The sequence below is a fragment of the Oncorhynchus masou genome, chromosome 20 (assembly GCF_036934945.1).
Source record: "Oncorhynchus masou masou isolate Uvic2021 chromosome 20, UVic_Omas_1.1, whole genome shotgun sequence".
NCBI lineage: Eukaryota > Metazoa > Chordata > Actinopteri > Salmoniformes > Salmonidae > Oncorhynchus > Oncorhynchus masou.
In genome coordinates this window covers 28,461,778-28,488,597 of record NC_088231.1, presented here as the reverse complement: position 1 = coordinate 28,488,597, position 26,820 = coordinate 28,461,778, and the positions used below count along the sequence as shown (strand labels likewise).

At 45.9% G+C, this 26,820-nt stretch overlaps 2 protein-coding genes across 2 annotated transcripts in view; one reads left to right on the top strand and one right to left on the bottom strand.

Annotated features, from left to right (window-relative positions):
- Positions 1 to 26,820, top strand: part of LOC135507226 (slit homolog 2 protein-like) — a 640,120-nt gene that overhangs the window by 403,081 nt on the left and 210,219 nt on the right.
- Positions 1 to 26,820, bottom strand: part of LOC135506437 (slit homolog 2 protein-like) — a 117,396-nt gene that overhangs the window by 33,291 nt on the left and 57,285 nt on the right. The window contains exons 24-27 of the mRNA XM_064925829.1: positions 21,838 to 21,962; positions 20,538 to 20,635; positions 7,909 to 8,072; positions 5,145 to 5,238 (exon numbers count right to left, since the gene is read on the bottom strand). Of these exons, the coding sequence (XP_064781901.1) occupies positions 5,145 to 5,238; positions 7,909 to 8,072; positions 20,538 to 20,635; positions 21,838 to 21,962 (481 nt within the window). The remainder of the gene's footprint in view (positions 1 to 5,144; positions 5,239 to 7,908; positions 8,073 to 20,537; positions 20,636 to 21,837; positions 21,963 to 26,820) is intronic.

Sequence of the window (26,820 nt, the reverse complement as noted above, 5' to 3'; positions counted from 1 at the left end):
TGTAGTGGGGTGTAGTGGTGTAGTGTGGTGTGTAGTGTGGTGTAGTGTAGTGGTGTAGTGTAGTGTAGTGTAGTGTAGTGAGGTGTGTAGTGTAGTGTAGTGTTGTAGTGGTGTAGTGTGGTGTGTAGTGTGGTGGTGTGGTGTAGTGTAGTGGTGTAGTGTAGTGTGGTGTTGTAGTGGTGTAGTGTGGTGTTGTAGTGGTGTAGTGTGTAGTGGTGTAGTGTAGTGTGTTGTGTAGTGTGGTGTGTAGTGTAGTGTAGTGTGGTGTGTAGTGGTGTAGTGTAGTGTAGTGGTGTAGTGTGGTGTGGTGGGGTGTGGTGTAGTGTAGTGTGGTGTGGAGTGGAGTGGAGTGTAGTGTGGTGTGTAGTGGTGTAGTGTGGTGTGGTGGGGTGTGGTGTAGTGTAGTGGGGTGTGGTGTAGTGTAGTGTAGTGTAGTGTAGTGTAGTGTAGTGTAGTGTGTAGTGTGTAGTGTGGTGTGTAGTGTAGTGTAGTGTAGTGTGTAGTGTAGTGTGTAGTGTGTAGTGTGGTGTGTAGTGTAGTGTAGTGTAGTGTAGTGTGTAGTGTAGTGTGTAGTGTGTAGTGTAGTGTGGTGTGGTGTAGTGTGGTGTGGTGTGGTGTAGTGTAGTGTAGTGTAGTGTAGTGTAGTGTGTAGTGTGGTGTAGTGTGGTGTAGTGTAGTGTAGTGTAGTGGTGTAGTGGTGTAGTGTAGTGTAGTGGTGTAGTGTGGTGTAGTGTGTGGTGTAGTGGTGTAGTGTAGTGTAGTGTGTGGTGTAGTGTGTGTAGTGGTGTGTGTAGTGTGTAGTGTGGTGTAGTGTGTAGTGGTGTAGTGTGTAGTGTAGTGGTGTAGTGTGTGTGGTGTAGTGTGTAGTGTAGTGTAGTGTAGTGTAGTGTGTAGTGTAGTGTAGTGTAGTGTAGTGTAGTGGTAGTGTGAGTGTGGTGTGGTGTGTGGTGTAGTGTGTAGTGGTGTGGTGTAGTGGTGTAGTGTGGTGTGGTGTAGTGTAGTGGTGTAGTGTGTGGTGTGTGTGTAGTGTAGTGTGTAGTGGTGTAGTGTGTGTGTGGTGTGTGGTGGTGTGTAGTGTAGTGTAGTGGTGTAGTGTAGTGTGTAGTGGTGTAGTGTAGTGTAGTGTGTAGTGGTGTGTAGTGTGTAGTGGTGTAGTGGTGTAGTGTAGTGTAGTGTGTAGTGGTGTGTAGTGTAGTGTAGTGTGTAGTGGTGTGTAGTGTAGTGTAGTGTGTAGTGGTGTGTAGTGTAGTGGTGTAGTGGTGTAGTGTGTGTGTAGTGGTGTGTAGTGGTGTAGTGGTGTGTAGTGGTGTAGTGTGGTGTGGTGTGTGGTGGGGTGTAGTGGTGTAGTGTGTAGTGTAGTGTGTGTAGTGGTGTAGTGTAGTGGTGTGTGTGTGTAGTGTAGTGTAGTGTAGTGTAGTGTGTGTGTGTGTAGTGGTGTGTGGTGTAGTGTGTAGTGTAGTGTAGTGGTGTAGTGTAGTGTGTAGTGTGTAGTGTAGTGTGTGTAGTGTGTGTAGTGTAGTGTAGTGTAGTGTGTAGTGTGTGTGTAGTGTAGTGGTGTAGTGTGTGTGTAGTGGTGTAGTGTGGTGTGTAGTGGTGTAGTGTGGTGTAGTGTAGTGTAGTGGTGTAGTGTAGTGTGTAGTGGTGTAGTGTAGTGGTGTAGTGGTGTAGTGTGGTGTAGTGTGTAGTGTGTGTAGTGTAGTGGTGTAGTGGTGTAGTGTAGTGTAGTGTGTAGTGGTGTAGTGTAGTGTAGTGTAGTGGTGTAGTGTAGTGTAGTGTGTAGTGTGGGTGTGGTGTGTGGGGTGTGTAGTGGTGTGGTGTAGTGGTGTAGTGTGGTGTGTGTGTGTAGTGTAGTGTAGTGTAGTGTAGTGTAGTGTAGTGTGTGTGGTGTAGTGTGGTGTAGTGTAGTGGTGTAGTGTAGTGTGTAGTGTGTAGTGTAGTGTAGTGTAGTGGTGTGTGTAGTGTGTAGTGTGTGTGGTGGTGTAGTGGTGTAGTGTAGTGTGTAGTGGTGTAGTGTAGTGTAGGTGTGTGGTGTAGTGGTGTGTAGTGGTGTAGTGTGTAGTGTGTAGTGTAGTGTGGTGTAGTGTAGTGTAGTGTAGTGTAGTGTGTGTAGTGGTGTAGTGTAGTGTGTAGTGTAGGTGTAGTGTAGTGTAGTGTAGTGTGTGTGTAGTGTGTGTGTAGTGTAGTGTAGTGTAGTGTGTGTGTGTGTGTAGTGGTGTTGTGTAGTGGTGTAGTGTAGTGTGGTGTTGTGTAGTGGTGTAGTGTAGTGGTGTGGTGTGGTGTAGTGTGGTGTGTAGTGTAGTGTGGTGTAGTGGTGTGGTGTAGTGTGTAGTGTAGTGTAGTGTAGTGGTGTAGTGGGGTGTAGTGTGTAGTGTGTAGTGGTGTGGTGTAGTGGGGTGTAGTGTGTAGTGTAGTGTTGTGGTGTGGTGTAGTGTAGTGTAGTGTAGTGTGGAGTGGTGTGGTGGGGTGTGTAGTGTGGTGTGTAGTGTAGTGGTGTAGTGTGGTAGTGTGGTGTGTAGTGGTGTGGTGTGGTGTAGTGTGTAGTGTAGTGGTGTGGTGTAGTGTGTAGTGTAGTGGTGTGGTGTAGTGTAGTGTAGTGGTGTGGTGTAGTGTGTAGTGTAGTGGTGTGGTGTAGTGTGTAGTGTAGTGGTGTGGTGTAGTGTGTAGTGTAGTGGTGTGGTGTAGTGTGTAGTGTAGTGGTGTAGTGTAGTGTAGTGTTGTTGTGTAGTGTGGTGTAGTGTAGTGTAGTGTGGTGTAGTGTAGTGGTGTAGTGGTGTAGTGTGGTGTAGTGTAGTGGTGTAGTGTAGTGGTGTAGTGTAGTGGTGTAGTGGTGTAGTGTGGTGTGGTGTGTGGTGGGGTGTGTAGTGGTGTGGTGTAGTGGTGTAGTGTGGTGTGGTGGGGTGTAGTGGTGTAGTGTGGTGTGTAGTGGTGTAGTGTGGTGTGGTGTAGTGGTGTAGTGTAGTGGTGTAGTGGTGTAGTGTAGTGTAGTGTAGTGTGTAGTGTAGTGGTGTGTAGTGTAGTGTGTGTGGTAGTGTAGTGTAGTGGTGTAGTGGTGTAGTGTAGTGGTGTAGTGTAGTGGTGTAGTGGTGTAGTGTGGTGTGGTGTGTGGTGGGGTGTGTAGTGGTGTGGTGTAGTGGTGTAGTGTGGTGTGGTGTGGTGTAGTGTAGTGTAGTGTGGTGTAGTGTAGTGGTGTAGTGGTGTAGTGTGGTGTAGTGTAGTGGTGTAGTGTAGTGGTGTAGTGTAGTGGTGTAGTGGTGTAGTGTGGTGTGGTGTGTGGTGGGGTGTGTAGTGGTGTGGTGTAGTGGTGTAGTGTGGTGTGGTGGGGTGTAGTGGTGTAGTGTGGTGTGTAGTGGTGTAGTGTGGTGTGGTGTGTGGTGGGGTGTGTAGTGGTGGGGTGTAGTGGTGTAGTGTGGTGTGTAGTGGTGTAGTGTAGTGGTGTGTTGTTGTGTAGTGTGGTGTAGTGTAGTGTAGTGTGGTGTAGTGTAGTGGTGTAGTGGTGTAGTGTGGTGTAGTGTAGTGGTGTAGTGTAGTGGTGTAGTGTAGTGGTGTAGTGGTGTAGTGTGGTGTGGTGTGTGGTGGGGTGTGTAGTGGTGTGGTGTAGTGGTGTAGTGTGGTGTGGTGGGGTGTAGTGGTGTAGTGTGGTGTGTAGTGGTGTAGTGTGGTGTGGTGTAGTGGTGTAGTGTGGTGTGGTGGGGTGTAGTGGTGTAGTGTGGTGTGTAGTGGTGTAGTGTAGTGGTGTAGTGGTGTAGTGTGGTGTGGTGTGTGGTGGGGTGTGTAGTGGTGTGGTGTGGTGGGGTGTAGTGGTGTAGTGGTGTAGTGTAGTGGTGTAGTGGTGTAGTGTGGTGTGGTGTGTGGTGGGGTGTGTAGTGGTGTGGTGTAGTGGTGTAGTGTGGTGTGGTGTGGTGTAGTGTAGTGTAGTGTAGTGTGGTGTAGTGTAGTGGTGTAGTGGTGTAGTGTGGTGTAGTGTAGTGGTGTAGTGTAGTGGTGTAGTGTGTAGTGTGGTGGGGTGTGTAGTGGTGTAGTGTAGTGGTGTAGTGTGGTGTGGTGGGGTGTAGTGTAGTGTAGTGTAGTGGTGTAGTGTGTGTGGTAGTGTAGTGTGTAGTGGTAGTGTAGTGTAGTGTGTGTAGTGGGGTAGTGGTTTAGTGTGGTAGTGTAGTGGTGTAGTGTGGTGTGGTGTGTGGTGGGGTGTGTAGTGGTGGGGTGTAGTGGTGTAGTGTGGTGTAGTGTAGTGGTGTAGTGTAGTGGTGTAGTGGTGTAGTGTGGTGGGGTGTGTAGTGGTGTGGTGTAGTGGTGTAGTGTGGTGTGGTGGGGTGTAGTGGTGTAGTGTGGTGTGTAGTGGTGTAGTGTGGTGTGGTGTGTGGTGGGGTGTGTAGTGGTGTGGTGTAGTGGTGTAGTGTGGTGTAGTGTAGTGTTGTGTGGTGTAGTGGTGTGGTGTAGTGGTGTGGTGTAGTGGTGTAGTGTGGTGTAGTGTAGTGTGTAGTGTAGTGTGTTGTGTAGTGTGTTGTGTAGTGTGTTGTGTAGTGGTGTGGTGTAGTGTAGTGTGGTGGTGTAGTGTAGTGTAGTGTAGTGGTGTGGTGTAGTGTAGTGTAGTGTAGTGGTGTAGTGTAGTGGTGTAGTGTAGTGTAGTGTAGTGTAGTGGTGTAGTGTAGTGTAGTGTGGTGTGGTGTAGTGTAGTAGTGTAGTGTAGTGTAGTAGTGTGGTGTGGTGTAGTGTAGTGTGGTGTGTAGTGTAGTGTAGTGTAGTGTAGTGTAGTAGTGTAGTGTAGTGTAGTGTAGTGTAGTATAGTGTAGTGTAGTGTAGTGTGTAGTGTAGTGTAGTGTAGTGTAGTGTAGTGTAGTGGTGTGTAGTGTAGTGTAGTGGTGTAGTGTAGTGGTGTAGTGTAGTGTAGTGGTGTAGTGTAGTGTAGTGGTGTAGTGTAGTGGTGTAGTGTGTAGTGGTGTAGTGTAGTGTAGTGTAGTGTGTAGTGTAGTGTAGTGTAGTGTAGTGGTGTAGTGTAGTGTAGTGTAGTGGTGTAGTGTAGTGTAGTGTAGTGGTGTAGTGTAGTGTAGTGTAGTGTAGTGTAGTGTAGTGTAGTGTAGTGTAGTGTAGTGTAGTGTAGTGTAGTGTAGTGTAGTGGTGTAGTGTAGTGTAGGGGTGGTGTGACTCACTTGTACCCCTGAAGGGTCAGGATGCATTTGGAGTCGTGCTGGCAGGGGCTCAACTCTGGAGCACAGAAATCTAATTTCTCCTCACACAGCTCACAGGACACAGACAAGCAGAACAGGACAGCAGAGTGACAGACACAGCACACAGAGACTGAAGCACACACACGCACACACACACACACACACACACACACACACACACACACACACACACACAGGACAGCAGTTAACCAGGACTGTTCCTAGGCCGTCATTGAAAATAAGAATTTGTTCTTAACTGACTTGCCTGGTTAAATAAAGGTAAAATAAATAAAAAATAAATAAATAAACACGTACAGTTCAACATCCCTCTCTCAATTTTTCATTTTCAATTAAAAGTTTTTAAACACGTTAACATTACCAAAGCAAATAAACCAGATAATAAACTAAAGTGAAATCAACAATATAAAACAGTAAACATTACACTCACAGAAGTTCCAAAAGAATAAAGACATTTCACATGTCATATTATGTCTGTAAACAGAGTTGTATGGATGTGACACATCGTTACAGTGCAAAAGGGGAAGTCCTCTCCCTCATTGGAAGGTCGGAGGACAACTGGAGTTACAACATGACAGTTTCAGACAGCAGAGTGAAGCAGACTGAAGCAGAACAGGACAGCAGAGTGAAGCAGACTGAAGCAGAACAGGACAGCAGAGTGAAGCAGAACAGGACAGCAGAGTGAAGCAGAACAGGACAGCAGAGTGAAGCAGAACAGGACAGCAGAGTGAAGCAGAGTGAAGCAGAACAGGACAGCAGAGTGAAGCAGACTGAAGCAGAACAGGACAGCAGAGTGAAGCAGAACAGGACAGCAGAGTGAAGCAGAGTGAAGCAGAGTGAAGCAGAACAGGACAGCAGAGTGAAGCAGAGTGAAGCAGAGTGAAGCAGAACAGGACAGCAGAGTGAAGCAGAGTGAAGCAGAACAGGACAGCAGAGTGAAGCAGAGTGAAGCAGAGTGAAGCAGAACAGGACAGCAGAGTGAAGCAGAACAGGACAGCAGAGTGAAGCAGAACAGGACAGCAGAGTGAAGCAGAACAGGACAGCAGAGTGAAGCAGAGTGAAGCAGAGTGAAGCAGAACAGGACAGCAGAGTGAAGCAGAGTGAAGCAGAGTGAAGCAGAACAGGACAGCAGAGTGAAGCAGAACAGGACAGCAGAGTGAAGCAGAACAGGACAGCAGAGTGAAGCAGAGTGAAGCAGAGTGAAGCAGAACAGGACAGCAGAGTGAAGCAGACTGAAGCAGAGTGAAGCAGAACAGGACAGCAGAGTGAAGCAGACTGAAGCAGAACAGGACAGCAGAGTGAAGCAGACTGAAGCAGAACAGGACAGCAGAGTGAAGCAGACTGAAGCAGAACAGGACAGCAGAGTGAAGCAGAACAGGACAGCAGAGTGAAGCAGAACAGGACAGCAGAGTGAAGCAGAGTGAAATAGAGTGAAGCAGAGTGAAGCAGAGTGAAATAGAGTGAAGCAGAGTGAAATAGAGTGAAGCAGAGTGAAGCAGAACAGGACAGCAGAGTGAAGCAGAACAGGACAGCAGAGTGAAGCAGAGTGAAATAGAGTGAAGCAGAGTGAATCAGAGTGAAATAGAGTGAAGCAGAGTGAAGCAGAGTGAAATAGAGTGAAGCAGAGTGAAGCAGAACAGGACAGCAGAGTGAAGCAGACTGAAGCAGAGTGAAGCAGAACAGGACAGCAGAGTGAAGCAGACTGAAGCAGAGTGAAGCAGAACAGGACAGCAGAGTGAAGCAGACTGAAGCAGAACAGGACAGCAGAGTGAAGCGGACTGAAGCAGAGCAGGACAGCAGAGTGAAGCAGACTGAAGCAGAACAGGACAGCAGAGTGAAGCAGAACAGGACTGAAGCAGAGTGAAGCAGAACAGGACAGCAGAGTGAAGCAGAACAGGACAGCAGAGTGAAGCAGAGTGAAATAGAGTGAAGCAGAGTGAAGCAGAGTGAAATAGAGTGAAGCAGAGTGAAATAGAGTGAAGCAGAGTGAAGCAGAACAGGACAGCAGAGTGAAGCAAGACTGAAGCAGAACAGGACAGCAGACTGAAGCAGAACAGGACAGCAGAGTGAAGCAGAACAGGACAGCAGAGTGAAGCAGAACAGGACAGCAGAGTGAAGCAGAGTGAAGCAGACTGAAGCAGAGCAGGAGTAAGCAGAGTGAAGCAGAACAGGACAGCAGAGTGAAGCAGAACAGGACAGCAGAGTGAAGCAGAAAGAACAGAACAGGATAGCAGAGTGAAGCAGAACAGGACATCAGAGTGAAGCAGAGTGAAGCAGAACAGGACAGCAGACTGAAGCAGAACAGGACAGACAGACGGAGAGAGAGAAAAGAGACTAACCTCTCTCCACCTCATTGCAGCAGCTGCAAGGCACAGACAGACAGACAGAAATAGAGAGAGAGAGAGAGAGAGAGACAGAGAGAAGAGAGAGAGAAAGAGAGACAGAGAGAGAGAGAGAAAGAGAGAGAGAGAGGAGAGAGAGAGAGACAAGAGACCGAGAGAAAGAGAGCGGGAGAGACAGAGGGAGAGAGAGGACATGAGTAGCACATTAAGTTAGTGGTTAGTGAGAATCACACAACAACAGCTGTTAGCTACAGAAGCAGACAGAGAGACAGAACAAACGATCAAGCACAATAGAAAAGAGTGTGTGTGTGTTCAAGTGTGTGTGTGTGTGTGTGTGTGTTCAAGTGTGTGTGTGTGTGTTCAAGTGTGTGTGTGTTTTAAGTGTGTGTGTTTCAGTGTGTGTGTGTTACCCGTGTACTCCAGGCCACACATGCAGGTGTAGTTGTTGACTCCGTCAATGCAGGTTGAGTTGTTCTCACAGTCGTTGTCTTCACAGTCGTCAATGTTGATCTCACACACATCCCCCTCGAAACCCTCCGCACACACACACCTGGACACACACACACAACACACACACACACACACACACACACACACACACACACACACACACACACACACACACACACACACACACAACACACAACACACACACACAGTCAAGCAGACCTCCACATTAATACTATAGACAGAGGGAAGCAGACCTCTACATTAATACTATAGACAGGGGGGGAATCAGACCTCCACATTAATACTATAGACAGGGGAGTATCAGACCTCCACATTAATACTATAGACAGGGGGTATCAGACCTCTACATTAATACTATAGACAGGGGGGGTATCAGACCTCTACATTAATACTATAGACAGGGGGGTATCAGACCACATTAATACTATAGACAGGGGGGTATCAGACCTCTACATTAATACTATAGACAGGGGGTATCAGACCTCCACATTAATACTATAGACAGGGGGGTATCAGACCTCCACATTAATACAATAGACAGGGGGTATCAGACCTCTACAATAATACTATAGACAGGGGGGTATCAGACCTCTACATTAATACTATAGACAGGGGGGTATCAGACCTCTACATTAATACTATAGACAGGGGGGGGGGTATCAGACCTCTACAATAATACTATAGACAGGGGGGTATCAGACCTCTACAATAATACTATAGACAGGGGGGGGGTATCAGACCTCCACATTAATACTATAGACAGGGGGGTATCAGACCTCTACATTAATACTATAGACAGGGGGTATCAGACATCTACATTAATACTATAGACAGGGGGAAGCAGAATCAGACCTCTACATTAATACTATAGACAGGGGGTATCAGACCTCCATATTAATACTATAGACAGGGGGAATCAGACCTCTACATTAATACTATAGACAGGGAAATATCAGACCTCTACATTAATACTATAGACAGGGGGTATCAGACCTCTACATTAATACTATAGACAGGGGGGGAATCAGACCTCCATATTAATACTATAGACAGGGGGAATCAGACCTCTACATTAATACTATAGACAGGGGGAATCAGACATCTACATTAATACTATAGACAGGGGGAATCAGACCTCTACATTAATACTATAGACAGGGGGGTATCAGACCTCTACATTAATACTATAGACAGGGGGGGGGACTGAAGCAGATCAGACCTCTACATTAATACTATAGACAGGGGAATCAGACCTCTACATTAATACTATAGACAGGGGGTATCAGACCTCCATATTAATACTATAGACAGGGGGGGTATCAGACCTCTACATTAATACTATAGACAGGGGGGTATCAGACCTCTACATTAATACTATAGACAGGGGGTATCAGACCTCTACATTAATACTATAGACAGGGGGGTATCAGACCTCTACATTAATACTATAGACAGGGGGAAATCAGACCTCTACATTAATACTATAGACAGGGGGTATCAGACCTCTACATTAATACTATAGACAGGGGGAATCAGACCTCTACATTAATACTATAGACAGGGGGGTATCAGACCTCTACATTAATACTATAGACAGGGGGGCAGACCTCTACAATAATACTATAGACAGGGGGGCAGACCTCTACAATAATACTATAGACAGGGGGTATCAGACCTCCACATTAATACAAGCAGACAGGGGGGCAGACCTCTACAATAATACTATAGACAGGGGGGTACAGACCTCTACATTAATACAATAGACAGGGGGGGGGGTATCAGACCTCTACATTAATACTATAGACAGGGGGGTATCAGACCTCTACAATAATACTATAGACAGGGGGGTATCAGACCTCTACAATAATACTATAGACAGGGGGGGAATCAGACCTCTACATTAATACTATAGACAGGGGAATCAGACCTCTACATTAATACTATAGACAGGGGGGTATCAGACCTCTACATTAATACTATAGACAGGGGGGAATCAGACCACATTAATACTATAGACAGAGGGGGTATCAGACCTCCACATTAATACTATAGACAGAGGGGGGGTATCAGACCTCTACATTAATACTATAGACAGGGGGTATCAGACCTCTACATTAATACTATAGACAGGATCAGACCTCTACATTAATACTATAGACAGGGGGGTATCAGACCTCTACATTAATACTATAGACAGGGGGGTATCAGACCTCTACATTAATACTATAGACAGGGGTATCAGACCTCTACATTAATACTATAGACAGGGGGTATCAGACCTCTACATTAATACTATAGACAGGGGGGGGGGTATCAGACCTCTACATTAATACTATAGACAGGGGGGTATCAGACCTCCACATTAATACTATAGACAGGGGGGTATCAGACCTCCACATTAATACAATAGACAGGGGGGGGAATCAGACCTCTACATTAATACTATAGACAGGGGGGGATCAGACCTCTACATTAATACTATAGACAGGGGGGCAGACCTCTACAATAATACTATAGACAGGGGGGTATCAGACCTCTACAGAATACTATAGACAGGGGGAGTGAATCAGACCTCCACATTAATACTATAGACAGGGGAGTATCAGACCTCTACATTAATACTATAGACAGGGGGAACAGAATCAGACCTCTACATTAATGACAGACAGAGGGAATCAGACCTCTACAATAATACTATAGACAGGGGGAATCAGACCTCTACAGAATACTATAGACAGGGGGTATCAGACCTCTACATTAATACTATAGACAGGGGGTATCAGACCTCTACATTAATACTATAGACAGGGATAGACAGGGGGGTATCAGACCTCTACATTAATACTATAGACAGGGGGGTATCAGACCTCTACATTAATACTATAGACAGGGGGGTATCAGACCTCTACATTAATACTATAGACAGGGGGTATCAGACCTCTACATTAATACTATAGACAGGGGGGTATCAGACCTCTACATTAATACTATAGACAGGGGGGGTATCAGACCTCCACATTAATACTATAGACAGGGGGATCAGACCTCTACATTAATACTATAGACAGGGGGTGTCAGACCTCCACATTAATACTATAGACAGGGGGGTATCAGACCTCTACATTAATACTATAGACAGGGGTATCAGACCTCTACATTAATACTATAGACAGGGGGGTATCAGACCTCCACATTAATACTATAGACAGGGGGGGGTATCAGACCTCCACATTAATACTATAGACAGGGGGGTATCAGACCTCTACATTAATACTATAGACAGGGGGGGGTATCAGACCTCCACATTAATACTATAGACAGGGGGGGTGTATCAGACCTCTACATTAATACTATAGACAGGGGGTATCAGACCTCTACATTAATACTATAGACAGGGGGGGTGTGTTACCCGTATCAGACCTCCACATTAATACTATAGACAGGGGGGTTGTATCAGACCTCTACATTAATACTATAGACAGGGGGTATCAGACCTCTACATTAATACTATAGACAGGGGGGATATCAGACCACATTAATACTATAGACAGGGGGGTATCAGACCTCTACATTAATACTATAGACAGGGGGGTATCAGACCTCTACATTAATACTATAGACAGGGGGGGGTATCAGACCTCCACATTAATACTATAGACAGGGGTATCAGACCTCCACATTAATACTATAGACAGGGGGTATCAGACCTCTACATTAATACTATAGACAGGGGGGGACACATTAATACTATAGACAGGGGGGTATCAGACCTCTACATTAATACTATAGACAGGGGGGGACCTCCACATTAATACTATAGACAGGGGGTATCAGACCTCTACATTAATACTATAGACAGGGGGTATCAGACCTCCACATTAATACTATAGACAGGGGGGGGTATCAGACCTCTACATTAATACTATAGACAGGGGGGTATCAGACCTCTACATTAATACTATAGACAGGGGGGGGTATCAGACCTCCACATTAATACTATAGACAGGGGGGGGTATCAGACCTCCACATTAATACTATAGACAGGGGGGTATCAGACCTCTACATTAATACTATAGACAGGGGGGTATCAGACCTCCACATTAATACTATAGACAGGGGGGTATCAGACCTCTACATTAATACTATAGACAGGGGGGTATCAGACCTCTACATTAATACTATAGACAGGGGGGTATCAGACCTCCACATTAATACTATAGACAGGGGGGGTATCAGACCTCTACATTAATACTATAGACAGGGGGGGGGGTATCAGACCTCTACATTAATACTATAGACAGGGGGGGGGGTATCAGACCTCTACATTAATACTATAGACAGGGGGGGTATCAGACCTCCACATTAATACTATAGACAGGGGGGGGGGTATCAGACCTCTACATTAATACTATAGACAGGGGGGGTATCAGACCTCTACATTAATACTATAGACAGGGGGGGGTATCAGACCTCCACATTAATACTATAGACAGGGGGGTATCAGACCTCTACATTAATACTATAGACAGGGGGGGGGTATCAGACCTCCACATTAATACTATAGACAGGGGGGGGGGTATCAGACCTCTACATTAATACTATAGACAGGGGGTATCAGACCTCTACATTAATACTATAGACAGGGGGGGGTATCAGACCTCCACATTAATACTATAGACAGGGGGGGGTATCAGACCTCCACATTAATACTATAGACAGGGGGGGGTATCAGACCTCTACATTAATACTATAGACAGGGGGGTATCAGACCTCCACATTAATACTATAGACAGGGGGGGGGGTATCAGACCTCTACATTAATACTATAGACAGGGGGTATCAGACCTCTACATTAATACTATAGACAGGGGGGGGGTATCAGACCTCCACATTAATACTATAGACAGGGGGGGGGGTATCAGACCTCTACATTAATACTATAGACAGGGGGGTATCAGACCTCTACATTAATACTATAGACAGGGGGGGGTATCAGACCTCCACATTAATACTATAGACAGGGGGTATCAGACCTCCACATTAATACTATAGACAGGGGGTATCAGACCTCTACATTAATACTATAGACAGGGGGTTATCAGACCTCCACATTAATACTATAGACAGGGGGTATCAGACCTCTACATTAATACTATAGACAGGGGGGGGTATCAGACCTCCACATTAATACTATAGACAGGGGGGTATCAGACCTCTACATTAATACTATAGACAGGGGGTATCAGACCTCTACATTAATACTATAGACAGGGGGGTATCAGACCTCCACATTAATACTATAGACAGGGGGGTATCAGACCTCTACATTAATACTATAGACAGGGGGTATCAGACCTCTACATTAATACTATAGACAGGGGGTATCAGACCTCTACATTAATACTATAGACAGGGGGTAGGGGGTATCAGACCTCTACATTAATACTATAGACAGGGGGGTATCAGACCTCTACATTAATACTATAGACAGGGGGTATCAGACCTCTACATTAATACTATAGACAGGGGGGGGTATCAGACCTCCACATTAATACTATAGACAGGGGGGTATCAGACCTCCACATTAATACTATAGACAGGGGGGTATCAGACCTCTACAATAATACTATAGACAGGGGGGTATCAGACCTCTACATTAATACTATAGACAGGGGGGTATCAGACCTCTACATTAATACTATAGACAGGGGGGGGTATCAGACCTCTACAATAATACTATAGACAGGGGGGTATCAGACCTCTATAGACACATTAATACTATAGACAGGGGGTATCAGACCTCTACATTAATACTATAGACAAGGGGGTATCAGACCTCTACATTAATACTATAGACAGGGGGTATCAGACCTCTACATTAATACTATAGACAGGGGGTATCAGACCTCTACATTAATACTATAGACAGGGGGTATCAGACCTCTACATTAATACTATAGACAGGGGGGTATCAGACCTCCACATTAATACTATAGACAAGGGGGTATCAGACCTCTACATTAATACTATAGACAGGGGGGGGTATCAGACCTCCACATTAATACTATAGACAGGGGGGTATCAGACCTCTACATTAATACTATAGACAGGGGGTATCAGACCACATTAATACTATAGACAGGGGGTATCAGACCTCTACATTAATACTATAGACAGGGGGTATCAGACCTCTACATTAATACTATAGACAGGGGGGTATAAGACCTCTACACTAATACTATAGACAGGGGGGGGGTATCAGACCTCCACATTAATACTATAGACAGGGGGGGTATCAGACCTCTACATTAATACTATAGACAGGGGGGTATCAGACCTCTACATTAATACTATAGACAGGGGGGTATCAGACCTCTACATTAATACTATAGACAGGGGGTATCAGACCACATTAATACTATAGACAGGGGGTATCAGACCTCTACATTAATACTATAGACAGGGGGGTATCAGACCTCCACATTAATACTATAGACAGGGGGGGTATCAGACCTCTACAATAATACTATAGACAGGGGGGGTATCAGACCTCTACATTAATACTATAGACAGGGGGGTATCAGACCTCTACATTAATACTATAGACAGGGGGTATCAGACCTCTACATTAATACTATAGACAGGGGGTATCAGACCTCTACATTAATACTATAGACAGGGGGGTATCAGACCTCTACATTAATACTATAGACAGGGGGTATCAGACCTCTACATTAATACTATAGACAGGGGGGTATCAGACCTCTACATTAATACTATAGACAGGGGGTATCAGACCTCCACATTAATACTATAGACAGGGGGGTATCAGACCTCCACATTAATACTATAGACAGGGGGGTATCAGACCTCTACAATAATACTATAGACAGGGGGGTATCAGACCTCTACATTAATACTATAGACAGGGGGGTATCAGACCTCTACAATAATACTATAGACAGGGGGGTATCAGACCTCTACAATAATACTATAGACAGGGGGGTATCAGACCTCCACATTAATACTATAGACAGGGGGGTATCAGACCTCTACAATAATACTATAGACAGGGGGTATCAGACCTCTACATTAATACTATAGACAGGGGGGTATCAGACCTCTACATTAATACTATAGACAGGGGGGGGTATCAGACCTCTACATTAATACTATAGACAGGGGGGTATCAGACCTCTACATTAATACTATAGACAGGGGGGTATCAGACCTCTACATTAATACTATAGACAGGGGGGGTATCAGACCTCTACATTAATACTATAGACAGGGGGTATCAGACCTCTACATTAATACTATAGACAGGGGGGGTATCAGACCTCTACATTAATACTATAGACAGGGGGGGGGGTATCAGACCTCTACATTAATACTATAGACAGGGGGGTATCAGACCTCCACATTAATACTATAGACAGGGGGGGGTATCAGACCTCCACATTAATACTATAGACAGGGGGTATCAGACCTCTACATTAATACTATAGACAGGGGGTATCAGACCTCCACATTAATACTATAGACAGGGGGTATCAGACCTCTACATTAATACTATAGACAGGGGGGTATCAGACCTCTACATTAATACTATAGACAAGGGGGTATCAGACCTCTACATTAATACTATAGACAGGGGGGTATCAGACCTCTACATTAATACTATAGACAGGGGGGTATCAGACCTCTACATTAATACTATAGACAGGGGGTATCAGACCTCTACATTAATACTATAGACAGGGGGGGGTATCAGACCTCCACATTAATACTATAGACAGGGGGGTATCAGACCTCTACATTAATACTATAGACAGGGGGGTATCAGACCTCTACATTAATACTATAGACAGGGGGTATCAGACCTCCACATTAATACTATAGACAAGGGGGTATCAGACCTCCACATTAATACTATAGACAGGGGGGTATCAGACCTCCACATTAATACTATAGACAGGGGGTATCAGACCTCTACATTAATACTATAGACAGGGGGGTATCAGACCTCTACATTAATACTATAGACAGGGGGGTATCAGACCTCCACATTAATACTATAGACAGGGGGGTATCAGACCTCTACATTAATACTATAGACAGGGGGTATCAGACCTCTACATTAATACTATAGACAGGGGGGTATCAGACCTCTACATTAATACTATAGACAGGGGGGTATCAGACCTCTACATTAATACTATAGACAGGGGGTATCAGACCTCTACATTAATACTATAGACAGGGGGTATCAGACCTCTACATTAATACTATAGACAGGGGGTATCAGACCTCTACATTAATACTATAGACAGGGGGGTATCAGACCTCTACATTAATACTATAGACAGGGGGGTATCAGACCTCTACATTAATACTATAGACAGGGGGGTATCAGACCTCTACATTAATACTATAGACAGGGGGGTATCAGACCTCTACATTAATACTATAGACAGGGGGGTATCAGACCTCTACATTAATACTATAGACAGGGGGGTATCAGACCTCTACATTAATACTATAGACAGGGGGGTATCAGACCTCTACATTAATACTATAGACAGGGGGGGTATCAGACCTCTACATTAATACTATAGACAGGGGGTATCAGACCTCTACATTAATACTATAGACAGGGGGGTATCAGACCTCCACATTAATACTATAGACAGGGGGGTATCAGACCTCTACATTAATACTATAGACAGGGGGGGGTATCAGACCTCCACATTAATACTATAGACAGGGGGGGGTATCAGACCTCTACATTAATACTATAGACAGGGGGGGGGTATCAGACCTCTACATTAATACTATAGACAGGGGGGTATCAGACCTCTACATTAATACTATAGACAGGGGGGGGTATCAGACCTCCACATTAATACTATAGACAGGGGGGTATCAGACCTCTACATTAATACTATAGACAGGGGGGTATCAGACCTCTACATTAATACTATAGACAGGGGGGTATCAGACCTCTACATTAATACTATAGACAGGGGGGGGTATCAGACCTCCACATTAATACTATAGACAGGGGGGGTATCAGACCTCCACATTAATACTATAGACAGGGGGGTATCAGACCTCCACATTAATACTATAGACAGGGGGTATCAGACCTCCACATTAATACTATAGACAGGGGGGGGGGTATCAGACCTCCACATTAATACTATAGACAGGGGGGTATCAGACCTCTACATTAATACTATAGACAGGGGGGTATCAGACCTCTACATTAATACTATAGACAGGGGGGGTATCAGACCTCCATATTAATACTATAGACAGGGGGGTATCAGACCTCCACATTAATACTATAGACAGGGGGGTATCAGACCTCCATATTAATACTATAGACAGGGGGGGGTATCAGACCTCCACATTAATACTATAGACAGGGGGGTATCAGACCTCTACATTAATACTATAGACAGGGGGGTATCAGACCTCTACATTAATACTATAGACAGGGGGTATCAGACCTCTACATTAATACTATAGACAGGGGGGTATCAGACCTCTACATTAATACTATAGACAGGGGGGGGACCTCTACATTAATACTATAGACAGGGGGGTATCAGACCTCTACATTAATACTATAGACAGGGGGGGTATCAGACCTCTACATTAATACTATAGACATGGGGGGGGTATCAGACCTCTACATTAATACTATAGACAGGGGGGGGTATCAGACCTCTACATTAATACTATAGACAGGGGGTATCAGACCTCTACATTAATACTATAGACAGGGGGGGACAGGGGGGGGGGGGTATCAGACCTCCACATTAATACTATAGACAGGGGGTATCAGACCTCTACATTAATACTATAGACAGGGGGGTATCAGACCTCTACATTAATACTATAGACAGGGGGGTATCAGACCTCTACATTAATACTATAGACAGGGGGTATCAGACCTCTACATTAATACTATAGACAGGGGGTATCAGACCTCTACATTAATACTATAGACAGGGGGTATCAGACCTCCATATTAATAATACTATAGACAGGGGGGGGTATCAGACCTCCACATTAATACTATAGACAGGGGGGTATCAGACCTCTACATTAATACTATAGACAGGGGGGGTATCAGACCTCTACATTAATACTATAGACAGGGGGGTATCAGACCTCTACATTAATACTATAGACAGGGGGGTATCAGACCTCTACATTAATACTATAGACAGGGGGGACAGGGGTATCAGACCTCTACATTAATACTATAGACAGGGGGGGGTATCAGACCTCTACATTAATACTATAGACAGGGGGTATCAGACCTCTACATTAATACTATAGACATTAATACTATAGGGGGTATCAGACCTCTACATTAATACTATAGACAGGGGGGTATCAGACCACATTAATACTATAGACGGGGGGGTATCAGACCTCTACATTAATACTATAGACAGGGGGGTATCAGACCTCCACATTAATACTATAGACAGGGGGTATCAGACCTCTACATTAATACTATAGACAGGGGGGTATCAGACCTCTACATTAATACTATAGACAGGGGGTATCAGACCTCCACATTAATACTATAGACAGGGGGGTATCAGACCTCTACATTAATACTATAGACAGGGGGTATCAGACCTCTACATTAATACTATAGACAGGGGGTATCAGACCTCTACATTAATACTATAGACAGGGGGGGGTATCAGACCTCTACATTAATACTATAGACAGGGGGGGGTATCAGACCACATTAATACTATAGACAGGGGGGTATCAGACCTCTACATTAATACTATAGACAGGGGGGGGGTATCAGACCTCCACATTAATACAATAGACAGGGGGGGTATCAGACCTCTACAATAATACTATAGACAGGGGGGGGTATCAGACCTCTACATTAATACTATAGACAGGGGGGTATCAGACCTCTACATTAATACTATAGACAGGGGGGGGGGGGTATCAGACCTCTACAATAATACTATAGACAGGGGGGGGTATCAGACCTCTACAATAATACTATAGACATGGGGGGTATCAGACCTCCACATTAATACTATAGACAGGGGGTATCAGACCTCTACATTAATACTATAGACAGGGGGTATCAGACCTCTACATTAATACTATAGACAGGGGGGTATCCGACCTCTACACTAATACTATAGACAGGGGGGGGGGTATCAGACCTCCACATTAATACTATAGACAAGGGGGTATCAGACCTCCACATTAATACTATAGACAGGGGGGTATCAGACCTCTACATTAATACTATAGACAGGGGGTATCAGACCTCTACATTAATACTATAGACAGGGGGTATCAGACCTCCACATTAATACTATAGACAGGGGGTGTCAGACCTCCACATTAATACTATAGACAGGGGGGTATCAGACCTCCACATTAATACTATAGACAGGGGGGGGGGTATCAGACCTCTACATTAATACTATAGACAGGGGGGGGTATCAGACCTCTACATTAATACTATAGACAGGGGGGTATCAGACCTCTACATTAATACTATAGACAGGGGGGTATCAGACCTCTACATTAATACTATAGACAGGGGGGTATCAGACCTCTACATTAATACTATAGACAGGGGGTGTCAGACCTCCACATTAATACTATAGACAGGGGGGGGGGGGTATCAGACCTCCACATTAATACTATAGACAGGGGGGGGGGGGTATCAGACCTCTACATTAATACTATAGACAGGGGGGTATCAGACCTCTACATTAATACTATAGACAGGGGGGGGTATCAGACCTCTACATTAATACTATAGACAGGGGGTATCAGACCTCCACATTAATACTATAGACAAGGGGGTAGCAGACCTCCACATTAATACTATAGACAGGGGGGGGGGTATCAGACCTCCACATTAATACTATAGACAGGGGGTATCAGACCTCTACATTAATACTATAGACAGGGGGTGTATCAGACCTCTACATTAATACTATAGACAGGGGGGTATCAGACCTCCACATTAATACTATAGACAGGGGGGGTATCAGACCTCTACATTAATACTATAGACAGGGGGTATCAGACCTCTACATTAATACTATAGACAGGGGGTATCAGACCTCCACATTAATACTATAGACAGGGGGGGGGGGGGTATCAGACCTCTACATTAATACTATAGACAGGGGGGTATCAGACCTCTACATTAATACTATAGACAGGGGGGGGGGGGGGTATCAGACCTCCACATTAATACTATAGACAGGGGGGGGGGTATCAGACCTCTACATTAATACTATAGACAGGGGGGTATCAGACCTCCACATTAATACTATAGACAGGGGGTATCAGACCTCCACATTAATACTATAGACAGGGGGGGGTATCAGACCTCTACATTAATACTATAGACAGGGGGGGTATCAGACCTCCATATTAATACTATAGACAGGGGGGGGGGTATCAGACTATAGACAGGGGGGGTATCAGACCTCTACATTAATACTTTAGACAGGGGGGGTCTAACCAGGAGTTACTGCGTTCCCCTTCTTTCAGATGGCAGGTACCAGCGTTCTGACAGGGGTTACCGATACAGGCATGGAGAGGTTCCTCGCAGTCCTGACCCTGCACACACACACGCACACACACACGCACGCACACGCACACACACACACACACACACACACACGCCCACACGCACACACACAAAGGGAGCGAGAGAGAGAGAGAGAGGTTACTGATACAGACTGAGGTACGTTCCTATGTTACTTGACCCTGTGATGTCTTACACCTGGAGTCTTCTCCAATCACAGAGACAAGAAAGAAGTCCCACTGGGTCGAGGGTTGTAGATCAGAGGTCAGTACCATGAATCTGTAGGGTTAGCTACAGTCTGTCAGGGTCGAGGGTTGGAGGTCAGAAGTCTAACTTGAATCTGTAGGGGCAGCTACAGGTATGTTAGGGTCGAGGGTTGGAGGTCAGGGTCAGTAACTTGAATCTGTAGGGGCAGCTACAGTCTGTCAGGGTCGAGGGTTGGAGGTCAGAGGTCATGGTCAGTACCTTGAATCCGTAGGGGCAGCTACAGCGGTAGAAGGTGACAGGGTCAAAGTTTAGAGGTCAGGGTCAGAGGTCAGTACCTTGAATCCGTAGGGGCAGCTACAGCAGTAGAAGTTGATAGGGTCAGAGGTTAGAGGTCAGAGGTTAGAGGTCAGGGTCAGTACCTTGAATCCATAGGGTTAGCAAAAGCGGTAGAAGGTGACAGGGTCAAAGGTTAGAGGTCAGGGTTAGGGTCAGAGGTCAGGGTCAGTACCTTGAATCCGTAGGGGCAGCTACAGCGGTAGAAGGTGACAGGGTCAAAGGTTAGAGGTCAGGGTCAGAGGTCAGTACCTTGAATCCGTAGGGGCAGCTACAGCGGTAGAAGTTGATAGGGTCAGAGGTTAGAGGTCAGAGGTTAGAGGTCAGGGTCAGTACCTTGAATCCGTAGGGGCAGCTACAGCGGTAGAAGGTGACGGGGTGGTTGGAGCAGGTACCGTCGTTGTGACAGGGTCAGAGGTTAGAGGTCAGGGTCAGAGGTCAGTACCTTGAATCCGTAGGGGCAGCTACAGCGGTAGAAGGTGACGGGGTCAGAGGTTAGAGGTTAGGGTCAGAGGTCAGTACCTTGAATCCGTAGGGGCAGCTACAGCGGTAGAAGGTGACGGGGTGGTTGGAGCAGGTACCGTCGTTGTGACAGGGTCAGAGGTTAGAGGTCAGGGTCAGTACCTTGAATCCGTAGGGGCAGCTACAGCGGTAGAAGGTGACGGGGTCAGAGGTTAGAGGTCAGGGTCAGTACCTTGAATCCGTAGGGGCAGCTACAGCGGTAGAAGGTGACGGGGTGGTTGGAGCAGGTACCGTCGTTGTGACAGGGGTTGGAGAGACACGGGTCACACTTCGCCTGGATGCTCACATCTAGAGGACCTGCATTTAGACACAGAACAGAAATAGATTTCAAAATAAAAGCGGAGGCCGTTAGTCATTGATACAACATACTGTACACAGCCCCCTCCACACACACAGCCCCCCCCTACACACACATGCTGTACATACTGTACACAGCCCCCCCCCACACACACAGCCCCCCACACACACACAGCCCCCCCCACACACACATACTGTACATACTGTACACAGCCCCCCCCCACACACAGCCCCCCCCACACACACAGCCCCCCACACACACACAGCCCCCCCACACACACATACTGTACATACTGTACACAGCCCCCCACACACACAGCCCCCCACACACACAGCCCCCCTACACACACAGCCCCCCTACACACACACCCCCCCCCCCCACACACATACTGTACATACTGTACACAGCCCCCCCCCCACACACAGCCACCCCCCACACACACAGCCCCCCCCCACACACAGCCCCCCCCCCACACACACAGCCCCCCCCCCACACACACACTGCCCCCCCCACACACAGCCCCCCACACACACAGCCCCCCCCCCACACACACACCCACAATACATACTGTAAACAGCCCCCCCCACACACATACACACAGTACATACTGTACACAGCCACCCCCCACACACAGCCCCCCCCCACACAGCCCCCCCCACACACAGCCCCCCCCACACACAGCCCCCCCCACACACACAGTACATAATGTACACAGTCACCACCCCCCACACACACACACAGCCCCCCCCCCACACACACACAGCCCCCCCACACACACACAGCGCCCCCACACACAAACACAGTACATACTGTACACAGCCACCCCCCCACACACACAGTACATACTGTACACAGCCCCCCCCACACACACACAGTACATACTGTACACAGCCACCCCCCCACACACACGCAGCCCCCCCCACACACACACACAGTACATACTGTACACAGCCACCCCCCCCCCCACACACACAGTACACAGCCACCCCCCACACACACACACAGTACACAGCCACCCCCCCACACACACAGTACCAGCCACCCCCCCCACACACAGTACACAGCCACCCCCCCCCCACACAGTACACAGCCACCCCCACACACACAGTACACAGCCACCCCCCCCCCCCCACACACAGTACACAGCCACCCCCCCACACACAGTACACAGCCACCCCCCCCCACACACAGTACACAGCCACCCCCCACACACAGTACACAGCCCCCCACACACACAGTGCCAGCCCCCCCCCCCCACACACACAGTACACAGCCACCCCCCCACACACACACAGTACACAGCCACCCCCCCCACACACACAGTACACAGCCACCCCCCCCCACACACACAGTACACAGCCACCCCCCCCCACACACACACAGTACACAGCCACCCCCCCACACACACACAGTACACAGCCACCCCCCCACACACACAGTACACAGCCCCCCACACACACAGTACACAGCCACCCCCCACACACACACAGTACACACCCTCCCCCCACACACACACAGTACACAGCCCCCCCCCCACACACACAGTACACAGCCACCCCCCCCCACACACAGTAGACAGCCACCACCCCCCACACACACACAGTACACAGCCACCCCCCCCACACACACACACAGTACACAGCCACCCCCCCCCCCCCACACACAGTACACAGCCACCCCCCCCCACACACACAGTACACAGCCACCCCCCACACACACAGTACACAGCCGCCACCCCCCCACACACAGTACACAGCCACCCCCCCCACACACACAGTACACAGCCACCAGCCCCACACACACAGTACACAGCCCCCCCACACACACAGTACACCCCCCCACACGCACACACAGTACACCCCCCCCACACGCACACACAGTACACAGCCCCCCACCCCTTGCGTTTTTTCTGGGTTTTTCCGGGTTTGTAAAGGGTCTGAATACTAAAATGTGATATTTACGTTTTTTTATTTTAATCAATTTGCAAAACTGTCTAAAAACTTGCTTTTTTGCTTCGTCATTATACATACAGTACAACACAAATATATACTGTACATACCTACATACATACAGTACAACACACATATATACTGTACATACCTACATACACACAGTACAACACACATATATACTGTACATACCTACATACAGTACAACACAAATATATACTGTACATACCTACATACAGTACAACACACATATATACTGTACGTACCTACATACAGTACAACACACATATATACTGTACGTACCTACATACATAAAGTACAACACAAATATATACTGTACATACCTACATACATAAAGTACAACACACATATATACTGTACATACCTACATACAGTACAACACACATATATACTGTACATACCTACATACAGTACAACACACATATATACTGTACATACCTACATACATAAAGTACAACACAAATATATACTGTACATACCTACATACAGTACAACACACATATATACTGTACATACCTACATACAGTACAACACACATATATACTGTACATACCTACATACAGTACAACACACATATATACTGTACATACCTACATACAGTACAACACACATATATACTGTACATACCTACATACAGTACAACACACATATATACTGTACATACCTACATACAGTACAACACACATATATACTGTACATACCTACATACAGTACAACACACATATATACTGTACATACCTACATACAGTACAACACACATATATACTGTACATACCTACATACAGTACAACACACATATATACTGTACATACCTACATACATAAAGTACAACACAAATATATACTGTACATACCTACATACAGTACAACACACATATATACTGTACATACCTACATACAGTACAACACACATATATACTGTACATACCTACATACAGTACAACACACATATATACTGTACATACCTACATACAGTACAACACACATATATACTGTACATACCTACATACAGTACAACACACATATATACTGTACATACCTACATACAGTACAACACACATATATACTGTACATACCTACATAAACACAGACAGAGTCCTGCACAAGTTTTTCACAAGACTTTTAATAATCACACACACTGTTTCTGTCCCAAATGGCACCCTATTCCCTATATAGTGGTACTACTATAGACCAGAGCCCTATTCCCTATATAGTACACTACTATAGACCAGAGCCCTATTCCCTATATAGTGGTACTACTATAGACCAGAGCCCTATTCCCTATATAGTGTTACTACTATAGACCAGAGCCCTATTCCCTATATAGTGATACTACTATAGACCAGAGCCCTATTCCCTATATAGTGTTACTACTATAGACCAGAGCCCTATTCCCTATATAGTGGTACTACTATAGACCAGAGCCCTATTCCCTATATAGTGTTACTACTATAGACCAGAGCCCTATTCCCTATATAGTGGTACTACTATAGACCAGAGCCCTATTCCCTATATAGTGGTACTACTATAGACCAGAGCCCTATTCCCTATATAGTGTTACTACTATAGACCAGAGCCCTATTCCCTATATAGTGAACCACTATAGACCAGAGCCCTATTCCCTATATAGTGGTACTACTATAGACCAGAGCCCTATTCCCTATATAGTGGTACTACTATAGATCAGAGCCCTATTCCCTATATAGTGGTACTACTATAGACCAGACCCTATTCCGTATATAGTGGTACTACTATAGACCAGAGCCCTATTCCCTATATAGTGCACTACTATAGACCAGAGCCCTATTCCCTATATAGTATACTACTATAGACCAGAGCCCTATTCCCTATATAGTGGTACTACTATAGACCAGAGCCCTATTCCCTATATAGTGAACCACTATAGACCAGAGCCCTATTCCCTATATAGTGAACCACTATAGACCAGAGCCCTATTCCCTATATAGTGAACCACTATAGACCAGAGCCCTATTCCCTATATAGTGAACCACTATAGACCAGAGCCCTATTCCCTATATAGTGTTACTACTATAGACCAGAGCCCTATTCCCTATATAGTGAACCACTATAGACCAGAGCCCTATTCCCTATATAGTGGTACTACTATAGACCAGAGCCCTATTCCCTATATAGTGAACCACTATAGACCAGAGCCCTATTCCCTATATAGTGTTACTACTATAGACCAGAGCCCTATTCCCTATATAGTGAACCACTATAGACCAGAGCCCTATTCCCTATATAGTGGTACTACTGTAGATCAGAGCCCTATTCCCTATATAGTGGTACTACTATAGACCAGAGCCCTATTCCCTATATAGTGGTACTTCTATAGACCAGAGCCCTATTCCCTATATAGTACACTACTATAGACCAGAACCCTATTCCCTATATAGTGCACTACTTTAGACCAGAGCCCTATTCCCTATATAGTGGTACTACTATAGACCAGAGCCCTATTCCCTATATAGTGAACCACTATAGACCAGAGCCCTATTCCCTATATAGTGAACCACTATAGACCAGAGCCCTATTCCCTATATAGTGGTACTACTATAGACCAGAGCCCTATTCCCTATATAGTGAACCACTATAGACCAGAGCCCTATTCCCTGTATAGTGTTACTACTATAGACCAGAGCCCTATTCCCTATATAGTGAACCACTATAGACCAGAGCCCTATTCCCTATATAGTGGTACTACTGTAGATCAGAGCCCTATTCCCTATATAGTGGTACTACTATAGACCAGAGCCCTATTCCCTATATAGTGGTACTACTATAGACCAGAGCCCTATTCCCTATATAGTACACTACTATAGACCAGAACCCTATTCCCTATATAGTGCACTACTTTAGACCAGAGC